This window comes from Pieris rapae, chromosome 6, assembly GCF_905147795.1.
Source record: "Pieris rapae chromosome 6, ilPieRapa1.1, whole genome shotgun sequence".
NCBI lineage: Eukaryota > Metazoa > Arthropoda > Insecta > Lepidoptera > Pieridae > Pieris > Pieris rapae.
In genome coordinates this window covers 5,832,153-5,847,918 of record NC_059514.1, presented here as the reverse complement: position 1 = coordinate 5,847,918, position 15,766 = coordinate 5,832,153, and the positions used below count along the sequence as shown (strand labels likewise).

The 15,766-nt window shown below is 33.0% G+C and overlaps 1 protein-coding gene across 4 annotated transcripts in view; it reads right to left on the bottom strand.

Annotated features, from left to right (window-relative positions):
- The window catches only part of LOC110992442 (protein trachealess), a 149,528-nt gene that overhangs the window by 106,501 nt on the left and 27,261 nt on the right, over positions 1-15,766 (bottom strand). For all 4 annotated transcript variants that reach the window (XM_045628490.1, XM_045628489.1, XM_045628492.1 and 1 more), the window contains exon 2: positions 12,071-12,103. In XM_045628490.1, coding sequence (XP_045484446.1) covers positions 12,071-12,103 — 33 coding nt within the window. The remainder of the gene's footprint in view (positions 1-12,070; positions 12,104-15,766) is intronic.

Sequence of the window (15,766 nt, the reverse complement as noted above, 5' to 3'; positions counted from 1 at the left end):
TTTTATATTTGTAAACGCAATTCCATAAAAAGCTGTCATATGTCAGAGTAAACATTCAAAAAACGTCAATATTAATAACAGTTATTGTTTTGTAAGCACCGAGACTCAAAGCGAGTCATAAAGAAATTTACATTTGTACCAACCTGAACTCCTTTGAAGCCTCTTTTGTGTGAAACGGTCGAGGCTAAACAAAACATCTGATGTCGGTCGTTTAGATGCTTTCACGGGTTTTTTCTCTTACAAAATTCTTACGTACATCCGTGACCATGACTAGATTTATGGAATTTTCCCAGATATAATGACTAAACTGTAATTTTTGGAACCAGCTGCCGACTGAAGTATTTCCGAACCAATTCGACTTAGGTTCCTTCAAGAAAAGAGCGTACCAATTCTTAAAAGGCCGGCAACGCACTCGCGAGCCTTCTGGCATTGAGAGTGTCCATGGGCGGCGGTATCACTTAACATCAGGTGAGCCTCCTGCCCGTTTGCCCCCTGTCAAAAAATATCTAGGAAATAAAAGGGCATGCCTGGTTACGAATATATGTATAAATGTCATAAAGATAACTTTTTTGAGTGTGGTTGTGCCTATACAATGCACACAAAAAAAAATTTTAGTAAACAATTTTTGGCATTGTTGACGTAATGGCTTCAGCGTGCGACTTTTACCCCATGGATCGTAGGTTCAGTTGGTCACCAACTGTGCACTGGACTTTCTGTTTATGTGCGAATTTAACGGTAAAGGAAACCTTCGAGAGAACACCTCGACTTTTTGCTGGCGTAGGTAAGCAACCATAAAGTCAATGGTGTTTGTCAGGCACAGATCACCTGCAAGCTTACAAGAAATGATCACGGAACAAATACATAAATCTGGCCCAGACCTGATGTAGAAGACCTAGAGGTTGTAGCGCCATTGGTGGAAACTTTTATGTGCATATTGGCGTAAATTCATAAAATTTTTTGTACGTTATTTATATACATATTTACTTGTTATTAACTTAAATATTTATTTACATACAATTCAAAACAAATAAAATAATACATAAAAATATATTTAAAAATATGTCTATAATAATCTAACCTTAAAATTTAATTATTAAAAAATATTATTAAAAGGAGTCCCTTTAGGCAAGGTTCCGAAGATACTGGCAGCGTTCCCCCTTTTTACTTGTTTACTTCCTATATATTATATTCTTCACAAGATAAGATTTGAGTGTACAAGTATCTATTCTGCCTGAGTAACTTAGGTCCACAATCATTGCATTGCAAAGGTGACTCAGGATTGAGATATTATTAGCGGGTTCCTAATAATGACGTCGTGCAGTGTCGTTAGCGCATACAATGCACATTTGCATCGTGTCATGCAGGTTGTATTCAAATTTGAAAGCAGGGTAAAAGAAATGTGTCTGCTGATAGGCTTTATTATATTGATGAAATACACGCACGGTCACATAATGATGGCCAAATCATTGAATTAAATTGACAGCTAAACACTAGTGTTTATATTGAAGAGCTGATTTTCTTTTGTTTTGGCGTATGTATGACACGTATATGTGACAGATGACATTTTATGTCACTAACTACTTTGCATTAAGGCTTTGGCTTTTTGAAACGGTTGCCGTGAATGAAATAGAATATGAAAACCCTTGCGACCAGAACCTTGTATTTTTTAATAACGATACCGACAATTCCCGATCCCAATATTAAGTTCTACCGTAAGTTTGTACATAAGCATTACGGATATTAATAGACCGACATGGAAATTCCATACAAAAACTTGGAAATCGGTATCGCTTCGTTACTGGAACTTACAGAGTAAGAACCCTGGTTATATATATGACTAATTGAAGGCGAATTTTGACGGGTAGAATAGACTGCAAACGGCATGTCCTGCTGTCTGAGTGAACCTCACGAACAGTCTTCCCCCAGCATCGATCTCTCTGGTTAACTGTTCCCTCAGTTCTGCACCAGAATTGGATATATTTGTAACAGGTTTGGGTTATCCTTTAAAAAGAACTTTAAAATAAAAAATGGATGTTTTTATTTATATATTAAAGTTCACCACAACGTATATAATGCATTTTATTAATGACAATTGTGGTGAACATAAGTTTATAAAATACTTATAAATATTAGATTATACTAGTAATGTTTTGCTTAACAAGGCCGGTTAGGGACCAGGATTAAGAATACTTTTTTTATCGAATACATTAACCTCTGGATATTTAGTGTTGAATCTCCTATATTTGGTTTTATTATACATATAGATTACTAATAGTAATTCAATATAACAATTACCGTACGAACTCCCAAATACATCGAAGGCATAAATACCGGAGTTCCGATATCCAACCATTGTTAAATTCCACGTTTTTACAATGTCCAGATTCTCAACATTGCGTCTGCATCACTTTGAAGTAACGCTTTTTGTCCATCATTGTCTGTTTTTGACCATACCTTGTAAGTACAGAATTTGATGAAATCACTCAAAATTTGGAAAACGACAAGAATTTTACCGATGTCATCATGTCTCGTTGCACGTTCTGGCACAAAAAGCGTTTAATTTTTAGTAGTATTAAAAGATTTATGTGTGCAGTGCAGTATAAATCGCATAATGAAATGTAGTAGGTATTTACATTTCAGATACATTATGAATAAATTGTTAGTTTGAAATCATAGATGTTTAAATGTAGCGACAATTAATGTCGCTGCACTAAAACACAATTTAACATTACGATCTAGCGTTACTTTGACTAATTGTTTACTAATACGTAATTTAAAACTAACCTAGTTTTCTAAAAAGCTATACTAAACTATTTAATAGAAGAAAGTGTCCACACTCGTGTTTTTGTGTAATATTTTATATAAATTATTGCAAATTAACTCGCTACTAACTAAAGTAAGTAGTTGGTACTAGTCTATAGTTATTCTATTTAAACGGTGAATAAAAATTAGTAAACTCGCGTTGCAGTCACATTGAAGATACTTATGATTTTAAAATGACGGCTTAAAAATTAATAACGAGGTTTATAGCGCTAAACATCATAAGATATCTTTGAAGTCGTACTTTCAATCGCCCAGTATGAATAGACATTCTGTACACATATATATATTTACATGTTCGTACGATTAAAGAAAATATAGCAAGGAAACGTACGTGCCTTAGACCCAAAAACTCGACGGCTGTTGTGTGAATGTTCACGAAACATTTGCGCATTGTAAAGTCATAATTTTCTTAGTACTTATAATTAAAAAAAAGGACGTAAGGTTACATTATTGAATAGTCTATATTGAAATACTAATTTTTTTTAATATTCTCGGGTTATTCTATAAACTCCACAGAAACAAAGTCGCCTTGTATAAATATAAATTGTCACTGATGAAGTTGAAACTATAATTACGGAAACTGATACTTTGTGCTAACCGCTGAACAACATAAAATTACAGATAACACGCCAAAATAAACCTTACTGCATTCAGTTAAGGTATAATATAAAGATCTGGTACTCTTTGGAAGAAAAGACCTAAGTCAATAAAGGATTGATTGGTTCTTGGTATTGCATTAATTACTCTAAGAAATGCAGCGGCACAAACAAGTCTCTTACTATATAGGGAGAAGTGTAAGTTACTAATTAAAAACTATAAATAGGCATCAATTTTGTGCTTTGGGTAGGTCAGTGACGTTTCAGAGCTTTGATGTCTCGATTAACCTTTCGATATGAAAACTGGCATACCTTAGATCCAAAAAGTCGACGGTGTGTGTCACTGAAAGTTCATATACTTGCCTATTACAAATGTTCACGCAACAGACACAGATATCTCCATCCCGTACCTAAAATTTTGTAGCGTCATTTTTCTGTCTTTCTAGATGTGCTCTGTTATTCTAATCGCATTGATTCAGTGTAGAACGATGTTTTGTAGTATAAAGCTTTTCTCGGTAAATAATTTTTGAAGTGAAACTTCTTTTGCCGCATGAAGGCAAAAATTTTACGGATCGTCACGAAGATGTGCAGCGTTTTTGTCGAAGAAAAGGGAGAGAGCGATTGAGAGAGAGAGAGAGTGAGAAGGGAGATGGAGAAAAAATACACGCTATTGGTTGATGTATTTGTTTAGGAGTTACATATTAGATATTTAGATGGCAATTCTGTCGCATAACGTCTTGTGCAGTAAACGCAGATTTTTATTTATTTATATTATTGAGGTGGACCTATTTGTTTGTACACTGGCTGAGTTCACAAGAGTTGCTAGCTATATTGTTAGTTATGGATAGATAGATGTAGGAATATAAGTTTAATTTTTTAATGTTTTTATCTAGAATAGTTGGTGTGGGATTTTGGAATTCTATCGTATTAGTAATTACTGTTAAGATAGAAAAATGTAGTGATAAATAAATAAATAAATAAATTATCATTAGCACGTATACAGTGTGTAAATAGTGTGAATATAGATATACAAATATATGGAGGGATCATATACTGGTACATGATTTCGATATATTGGTGCTTTTTACCTCAGTAATAATTTATTTACAAAGAAATTTCACTTCCGGCATGACGTGTACTTTGTACGCACGCACGTTTTTTGTACATAGGACTGCAGATTATTGATGTCTCCTACAATACTGTAGTACATCACTTTGTTCTGTTGTCAATAGTTTCTGCAGCGTAATATAGGATTTTAATTGGTAATGTTCACACTAATTTCGTATTTTCATACCCTAAACATTTTGAAACTATTTTTCAGGATTATAATCAGGTAAATCGGTTCGGGTTCTAATCGTGTAAGAATTTTTAAAATCAGGCCTATTCGAAACCTATTAAATGCAAACAAAGAATGAAATCGTTCCTGTATGTAATATTACTGTAGATGAAGCATTCGCGGTTAGTATTTTTACTAGTTTAAGAGCTAAAACACTAATCATTTGTATATTTATTCTATTTTATCACCTAAGTTTATAGGAATGTTTAAATCTAAGAAAATTACACTAATTACGACCTAGATAGAAATTAATAAAGGGAAAATTAAAACTAATCGAAAATTTTTCGTTCCTGTGGCAGCTTTTCCTCGCTGTAAGATACTTATTCGTAGAGCGAGGATATCGTCATCCCTGGGTCACCGATACCATCTAACAGTTGTCGGCTAAATCTTTCACTTGTGCACTGGAACCCCACGGCAAGATCTGAACTATAAGAGCAACACAATCAAAGTTGGAGGAATTTTCAGGTAATAATATAATTCGTATCATGTATAAAAACAATTTTATGCATAGTAAATTGTCGATGGAACTCATTTGCAACAATAAGTGGCGTTATTATAAAATAATCTAACCCCATAAGTCCGTAGAACAAAGTTCCAAACAACTTATAATAAGCAACTCAGAAATTAATATAATTATTGTGCCCTTATAGTCTACAGATAGCGACTAGGGCTGATACTTTCTTTAATTTTATTAAAACCTCACTAAAAGCATATTATACGTACTAAAAGGTGGACAGTATGGACTGTATTTTATTTGAATTTAATTTAAATTAATAAGAGAAAAATTAATTGAATTTTTCACAAAACTTTAAATTTACTTTATGACAAGCTGACACGAAACGAAAAAAAACTTAATCTGTTTGGTAATGACATAATACATTTTATACAGCTCTGTGGTCGGTTTTAGGTAAACAATATTTCATCATAGCCACAATACTGAGAGGCTAAGAGAAATAATTGATTTAATGGTCTTTTACATAAAAAATAAATCTTCACTTGCTTCATTTTATATTGATATTTCGATAAGTCAGTTATAAATTTAATATAATATCAATATTAATATTTTTGACAACCCTAAACCCCGAAGAGATCGATGATTGTGTGAATGAAAGACAGAATTCTGCTTCATATGAATGAAAGAGATAGAACACAAACGTGTTATTATTATAAGAAAATTGGCGCATTTATGGTAAATTCGCGGCAATGCATCTGCGCTTACTTTTTTTATAAATTATATTTTCAGTAAAATCTTTAAATTAATCAAAGGTTTTATATTTAGATTTCTATCTATTAAAAGAAGGACTAGGAAAAAAGTGCTGGCTATTAAAAAAATAAGATTTGACTCACAGTTTCTCATAAAATTACTTTGTAGTTGTTATCAACCCCCTTCCATCTTCCCATGACAGATGTGAAGATTTAATATTGGGTTTTTAATATTCATTTGAACAGTTAAACGGGCATCTCCTGGACAAGCGCGAAAAGCTCATAAAGCCTTCCTCTCACTTAACATCAGGTAAGATTGAGGCTAATCATATGTCCAGTTCTGTATAGAAATAAGCAACCAGCTTCCGATATTTCAGAGAATTCTAGAAAGAGCCGCATTTAGACTTGTCTCTGACTCTTAGCCAAAGACGTTACTAATCAAAGAATGTCTTAATAACACATTTACCTTAAAAAAATTAAGAACGAAAACATAGCTTTTTATGTTCATTACAATGTTGCATTTATTAGAAACAATTACAAATTAATATTCTTATAGCCCGGTATTCGCGTTGTAACCAATTACTTAACAGTGGACTGCACAAAAAGCTCCAGGTGGCGCGATCTTTGTTAAAGATATATAGGTATTTATCGATATTTGGTTGCTTCTACACCTTGACATACTCCACTTGAAATTTATCACAAATACTTTGTCAAAGACGCACATTTCACGGACTGAAATAACAATTATTAAGTCTTTGTTTTACCTTTATATAACTAAACTACGCACATAGTAGCTTATTAGGTATGCTTAACCTGAGCAGACGTCCCGTTTTGAACGGGACAGTCCCTTTTTCCAATTCCGAGTCCCACTGTCCCCGAAGAGAACTGTGACGCAAGATTGTCCCGTTTTCAGAAACCGCGCGAAAATTTGAGCAGTAGTATATGAACGTGCCCAGAGTTTCATTCTTATTTGAAATCGTCACGAAATTGAAACAAATTTGTTATTTAGTGATTCGTTACTTTAAAGCCAACTAACTTTTTCTAAATAAATAACTTTAAATGCTGTTTTTTTTTAATTTACTACTTTTTATTTGACCTAAATTATACCTACCAATGTCCCGTATTGAGTCAAAGAATAACTTGTAAATGCCTTTGAAAGACCAGCCAATGAGGTATGAGTATCGAGGTTTCATATGATAAAATCCAAAACGTTTTTGACATATGGAAATCAAATTTAGAACTGTCTTAGTTTTTAAAGTCCCGTTGGGTTAAAGGAGGGAAGTGTGCGATAAGAACCCTTATCAGAGAAGGGGAAAGGAGGGAAGGAAAAGATTCGCCAGTCGGCTACCACTTATGTAGTCGACACTGTCGACGCTATATACAGCTGAGGTTCCGGTAAAATGTGAAAAAAGTGGTTTTAGTGAGTATAGTTTACCCGGTTCTCGGAGTAGCAGTGTACCTGAAGTAGGTCCACACTTACACGATACTAAACACGATAATAGGTAACAAAGATTACAAGTACGTAAAGGATATTAAAAAACATATTTTCTACAATCTATGAAAACATAAACAGCCTGTGAAAAAACTCACTTGTCAAGTAATCTGTCAAAGCACTTAGGAGGTCCCGATTATTAATCGATATGAATATAGACCGAATTAACACCGATAAAATTTATTGACCATGTATCGATTAACGGCGGACGGCGTCACATTATTCCATATTAATTGCAAAATATTCATCAAATGCCACATGATTTACGATCACTATTAACTTTATAGAATACGGCGTAAAAATAAATTTAATAACCTACTATTTAATTTATAATCAGCTGCGATCATATTGCTGAGACGTTTAAAAAATACCCGTTGCGCTAAAACCTTTTACATCTGTGTCTCATATTGCTGTATCTGTCTTGTGATCATTTGTTTTTTACTAATAGTCGACTAATTGGCCACTTAGGCAAGCCGGTGTTTAAAAGTATTAACTTTTAAGCTATAAACATTACCATTGTTTAATTAGGTACATTCAATGCTACTTTTTTTATTTAAGGTACTAATTAGATATATCTACCAGAATGGATCTTCGTAAGCTAAAGTAAATAAATGAATATATTATTACTAATACCAATATAAATAATAATTATTGTGTACGAAACAATTCCTCGTATTTTATTTTAATTTAAAGTACCCGTAGTAATAGAATATTAAGGCTACTGACGATATGCGAATAATGAAAAAATAATTTATACATGATTTATAGCTTACTCAGTCCTCAGCAAATTGGGCGTTTAACTTAATAACCCGCTCGCAACTCGATTCAGAAAATCGAGTAAAAATACGAAAATCGCGATCAAAATCACCTTTTTAACTCGTATTTTTTATCGATTTAATAATTAAACACAGGTTTCGCGTAATACAAATATGTGAGGTGTACGAGGTAATATTTAGCGGTATTTGATCGGTACAAGACAGATAATTTTCTCTCGTATTTATATTATTATTTAAAGATTGCGTACGGTACCCTTTCGTGATTAAAGGTGAGTAGTTTCTGAATATCTAAACTTTGAGGTAATATTCAGATACATCATGGAGTTTATTTGTATTCTTTCTTACAAAAATTATCGACCTTTAGATCATAGAATCAGCTACATATCTAATTTATGTTCTAGTAATATAAGTGGATGTAAAATTAGAAGCATTTAATACTTCTTTGATGACGTTCATAAGTGTACTTTGTCCTACCTAAATTAATAAATGATTTTTTATTTTATAACATATCCTACCTTATTATTTATTTTATAACATTATTTTATTTTATAACATAACCTAAATAGCATATTGCAAAAAGTATCAACAAAATGTAATCTTAATTTTAAAATAATATTTAATTTTAAGAAAACTTAACCTGATTGAAATATTATTAAGAACATTTAAGTCTTTTTCTACGGCTATAGACAATATTATCAGCTTTCTACCTATTTAATATAATGCTTATTTTTGGTGCGTGTTTGTGAAGGTTGACCGATAGGCTTGTAGCAACATATAAAAGGGACACAACAATTGTCACAACAACATCAGAAGCATGAGGTATCGCAATAAAAACAATTAAACAGCAATCCGGGCAGGCTGCGCCGTCGCCGAAACCATAATTGGCGGCCGTACATAACCCTTGTTTTAATGCTTACTGATCCTATTTTAGGGTTGCCACAAAATTTCATTTAAAAAGAAAGCATTCAAATCATCAAACCTTTTTATATTATCGATTAGTTTAAACTCGCGACCTGATATGTTATAGTGATAGATGCACAAAGGTAACGTATTTATTTATTGCAATACTTCTATGATAAAACTCAAAAGAATTTAATATAACAAAATTGGTTTCGTAATTATAAATATTTATTATTTAAGGAAAACCACGCTAGTATTGTTATTAAGTTTAAATCATGGCTGCTGAGAAATAATGTAATTATACTGATAACATCTTGTAGATAAATAAACCTAATAATTATCATAATTTTGTATGAATAATGATGTTATAAGAAATACATAGTAAAACATCAATTTTAGGAGATACTGAATTTACTTATACACAAGCCAGGCACAGACACATTTACATTAACAGCGAAATGAGATTCTTAATAATATTTGTAATATTTAAAAGTGGTAACCCTATACACATTCCCATTGTTATCTAAGCCACAAAATAAGCCTTTCGCTGACCGACCCTTGAATTAGGGCTGTCGATACCTAAACCACAATTATGATAGCCACAACACATTGATATCGGTTGAAACAATATTGTATTATAAGGCTTGAAGTGTTAGTTTAATTTAGGCGCACATCAGAGACTGGTTAGTTTTTGTGTTCGAGGTGTATAATAGCTATAGTTAAAGTTAGTTTTCTGTAAAGAAATCGTTCTTTATTATTTCTATAAAGAAATCTTTAAGAAGTCCTGTTTTATCCAGTTTATCAGAAAAAAGCAGTGAAAATGACAACTGTCTACGTTTTAATGTCACCGTCCCAAGTGGTCCACACTGCCGGAAGGCTTGCAAGCGCTGCCGGTCTTTGTGAATTAGTAGGATTCAAGGAACCAAAGTACAATTGAATCGGAAATACTTCGATGGACAGCTGGTTTCACTTCATACAATTATAAGTTGTGCGTGTGTTTGTAATTAAACACTGAACGGACTAACCGATTTTGATGAAATTTTCGTCTGTTTCAGTGCATTCCAGAATTGTTGACGGAAACAATTAGATTATTATTTTCTCATAAAAACCGACACAACGTTTGTCGGGGCTAGTACTAGTGATGTTTATGTACATCATTACACGTAGGAGGACAGAAATTGAATCCATTTAAGCTTGAGTACATACATTGCTTTGATACATTTAGGGCTAACTTATTTCTTTACTTTTTGACATGTGATTTTTGTGGAGATCTTTTCTACTTTCCGAAACAATCATTTTGACAAAGCTATTTGACTGAAGAGCACTATATATGTTTAAAGCAAACAAAGTAATAAAACTTTAATAGTCAAAGCCAGAAATGACTTAGTACAATATTGGATTAAACGCGAATATCAAATATTTGCATTGCAATCCCCTGATTATGTTAGCGTGGTCAGTCTGTTTGCTTTATTTAACAGCTTTGGGTTAACTTGAGGAATATCTTGAATGTTTGTTGGTAATTCAAACTCAAAAACTACTTTACCGATTTCTAAACATTTCCAAGGATATGATTATTCATTCAATGTTTATTTATTTTTTGACATTCATAAGTGTATATTGTGTTACCTATATGAATAAATGATTTTTGACTTAGACTATTTTTTTAAATCTGTACGGATTTTACAATTTTGCTTTTTATGAGGCAGGAGAGCACGGTACGGGTCACTTAGAATAAACGCCGCCCATGGACACCTGCAACGGCGGCGTTTAGTGGCTGACATTTCAGGTAATGGTACATCATATGATTTTGGAATGGACTCTGGCTCTTTAAAGCCCAAAGATACCTCTGCTGGCACCTGGTTCTTTCTGCCGCGCTAGATTGTGGAGGCATGTTCTGCTTCAGCGTCCGATGGTGGAATTCATTAGTCTTCATTATTTTTAAACAGTCTAAAAGATGAGTTTCCAATAGATGTTGTGTCTATACACAACAAACTATTCGAAGACGGGTCGGCTCACTTGAAACTTATTTTAATTAGTTCGAATTAAACGATATATGTAAGATTTCAACAATAACTTTAAGCTGACGCTGTCGATATAGATTTGTTTATCTCTATTTCTTCAAAAAACTTAGTCTATGTACAATATAAACGCAAGCAACCATAATTATTTAACAATGTTGTATTCAAATTAATACTTGCGCGTGAAACAATTATGTAACATTCCAATTGTAATATTAAGGCTAGCAACAAACTTACGAGCTTTCTGACAATGTCAGTGTCTATGAGATGAGTCTCCTGCTCGTTTGCCCGCTGTTACATAAAATCGGTTGTCTGTAAAGTCGGTTTACTGACGATAGTTGAACGTGACAACGTCATAAGAAAATACTGATGGAATGGTTGCATCTTTCAAAAGAACACTTTAATTTTATTTGTTTGATAGATAATTTGTATGGATATAGAGGAGGTAAATGGAAAACAGAATTGAATTGATTAAGTTACATTTATTAGTACGCATAAATACGCTTGCACATCAAGCTTTAAATGGAACGCATCACAGGTAACGACGTGCCGGGAGGTAACGCTGCATGAGTCATGTTTTTTCGTGCGTGCAGCCGGCTCCATCGAATTATAAGACCATGTCACCTCAAAAATAAAAATGATGTAAACAAGGTGTTTATTACGTATTGTTCTGACGCAGATCATTTAATAACTATCCTCCGTACTAGTTAAAAACTGTATCACAGCAGTTCGGCCACTTCGTGGTCGCTAACAGGCGCGTGTTGTATGTGTGAATAATGCAGGTAAATAACGGTTGCAGCTTATCTTAAAACTTAACACTAATATTGTCAGTAGGTATGTATATTTCTTCATATCCGAAAAACTAAAGAATTAGAATGTTAATAATCCCTAACTTATTAATTTAAACGAGGCGTAATGACACTTACCTCTCTGACCAGCATAGAGCTTCATCTCGATACCTGAAACAAAAAAACAATAATTAGACGAGCGTATTTCTGTACATAATTAGTTTTCATGATATTTATTACAGTTTTTGTTTGTTTATTTGTCTTCTATAAATCTCAGGTATAGTTAGGACCATAGCATCTAGAAAATGAAATGCTTAGTGAATAAAGAGTGGAAAGCGTTTCCTGTCATTTTCTCGACCGTTCTACTGTCCAAATTTAATAACTGCTAATAATGGTTAATTTTGGTTTTTAAAATGATAATAAGTCTAGATTTAGCTATCATCTGGATGAGCTTGTACTGTTCCGTATCATTATTATTTATTTATAATGTACGCCACATAATATATAATGCGTTTTCTATAATATAAGTTACACTAAATAAATAAAAACACATAAAAATTCCAATTTTTTTTTTCAAAATTCTACTTATTTTTTACCTTGCTAATTAATATGGGACGACAATATTATATGTAGTTTTAATCGTTTCATATGTTTATTTTTACTATATAAAGATAATTTCAAAAGTAATTTTGGTTAAGTAATCTTTTTTAATAAAACCCAGATTGTAACATGAATAATATGAAACAAATAATTTGATGTACAACATTCACTGTAAGAGATTTTCTTTTGGGGTAAAAAATCATGAACTAAACTGCCTGTTTGTAAAACTTTAATCTAAATCTAGATTATCAAGATCTATATGCCTGGATCGTTTGATTACGCGGCCTCCCAGACGTTTAATGAATAATTCATACTAGTGTTGGATAAGCGAGAACCTTAATAACACTGCTCGTAATTTGTCTCACTTAAGATATCTCTTATGATCAATGCTTCGCTGCGAGCAAGAGACAAAGAGCAAATATTCTAAAATGAAATTACTTTATATAATATTTACTCTTAATACATTTACCCCGCTGTTGACAACGTTTTGACAGCGTGTTTGTCAGTCGCTACATTGTCGGTGGGCAGCACGGGCGAGAATAATTATTTTCGGGCATTATTTCTTTCTTACACGCCTGGTATTTGCCAAGTATTACGCTTGACGCTAATGAGATGTTTATAAGAAAATAGTTTAGATTACAAACAATTGTAGTTCATAAGCTCCAGAATTTATTTAGTATTTCATATAGAATTGTAAAGCTCCATTTTGTACCATATAGCGACGCGAATTATTTTCGTAGATCAGAACACATATACACACACACAAATACATTCTATGAAATACGAAATAACCATGTATAAGAGTTCAAAAATGGTTAACAGTTCTGACATATTGTTGGAAGTATAGCAGTTATATTAAAGTGAGGGTGTGTGAAATTGTAATTTTATGCGTGATTCTCACATAAGGCACGTCAAGTGCGTTCAATTGCCGAATTTACATTCACGACATTGCGTGCATTAATTAGTGAAAAAATTATTAATATGATCAGGGTATCGATATAATTACTTAATTTATTTTGACTTATGAAAAACGTTTAAGAACAACACTAAATTAATGTTTCTACGTGTCTATTAATGTTCCAAACACTTATTATTGGCTTAAAACTTTGTCCAAGTTTTAAGCTAATAATATCACTGTTCCTATGAAAAATGAGACCTACACTATGCACGTACTTTATGTATAATAAATCGAGTATTTCAAAAATATTTTCATTAGCCTAAATATTGCATAACTGACGGTAAAATTCCTAAATAAAATCAATGTATAGCATAAAGCCCTCCGAGGAAAATCCATTAATTTGTACCTTGAGAAAATGGGTGTTCGCATTTTAAAATTAATGGCCACATTACGGATAACATAACGTTCAGAGACATGCAAAACGTGTCACAAGTGTTGTCAATTGTCAAAGTTGCTGAACTGAATTCGATTACCGTTCGATTTTCGAACGTATCATAACAGAAGAAAAACGCATTAATTTTTTATAAAATTCTTTTTTGTATTTCTGTATATTGCGTGAAGGCATCTTAATCTTTAACAAACTTTTAAACGTATTCCTCGCTGACGATTGTCGTCGTTTTAAGTCAAGTAAATAATAATGTAAAGAAAAACACTTTTAATGAATGGTTTGATAGTTTATCAATTAAGGTACATATATAGGTACGAAAATTTATAAAACAGTTTTAATAACAGATTTCTTCTCAATTTAAATTGTCCTTCGTCAAAATTGGAGTCTTTTTGGCCTAGTGGTGTCAGTATTCGACTCTTATCCCTGAGGTCGTAAGTTCAACTTCCGGCTGCGCAGTAATTTATGTGCGCTGTGAAAGAGAACATCGGCAAAAAAAACGCAACCAAAACGTGCTTTTGTCAACATTTTATTATACTTTTATACAGTTAATACTAAATCTATAGAGTATAAATACTAATAATTATGTTTTTGCCGCGCACCACCACATTGTGGAACCAGCTGCCCACTGAAGTACATTTCCGAACCAATTTGACTTAGGGTCCTTTAAGAAAAGAGCGTACCAATAGTAAAAGGCCGGCAACGCACTCGCGAGCCCTCTGGCATTAAGATTGTCCATGGGCGGCGGTATCACTTAACATCAGATGAGCCTCCTGTCCGTTTGCCCCCTGTTCTATAAAAAAAAATATATATGTAATATACATTTTTACTCATAACGTATATTTCTCGTAAACAAATTCACGCTACTATCACCGATCAGACATCGTATTGTTCCACAAATTTCATCTTTTATCACCCTGTTTCGTGTTTTATTAAACACAGGGTGTGAAATATGTGTTCCCGTTATTGAATTTCTAAAATGAATCAAGAGAAATTTGCAACCTAGTAGCTTAACCGTGCGAATCTTAAGTCTGTGGTCGTGTGTTCGAATCACAAATGTGCAATATTTTCTAGGTGCGCTATTAATACTTCTTACGATGGAGACGACACATGAAAAGTTGATGACATACCGCAGACACAGCTGGCATTTACTTGTCAATAAAACAATTAAATGATCAAAGGCACGGATGCAATCCGAGGTCAAGAATCCGTATAGGGTTGTAGCGCCAAATATTATACGGATATCCGTAGCCCGAAGCTCATAATAATCCACAATCTGAGATAAGACCGTGACAGTCGATCGATTTCCCATCTGCATCCCAATTACCAAACCCTACGAAGACAATCCATTTTTGGAGACGAATAGAATGCAATCTCTTCGCTTTTTACACCCATATTTGATAATCCGTGCAAATAGTATTAAAATATACATGTCTATGTTTAAAACATATCAAATAGCTTTTTAATTATTTTATAAACTGGTGTACGTTAAAATCTTAAGATAGGATAATGGCACAGTTGCACTGTCTATTTCATACAAAGGTCTACCTATCAACATATACCGCTCCGACCTACCATGGATAGCTTGTATAGATAGATGGCTATTACAATGCGTCGATTGGTTTTTTGCACACTTTTATCAATATTTAGATGAAGATTACTATCGCAGATGGTCAAAAATGGATTGAGATATGTTATACAAAACGCGTAAACCAAAATGTACACTTTTAAGTAAGAACAAAACAGTTGTCTGTAAATAAAGAGTAGCTATACTGTCTAGTAGCCTTCACAGAGTCATTAGAGACCTTAGATTTTCATGGTCATTTTCTCGGTTATCCTTTTCCAAAATACAAAGTCAAGTTTTGTTAGACGCTGTTTTTTCACAATGTTT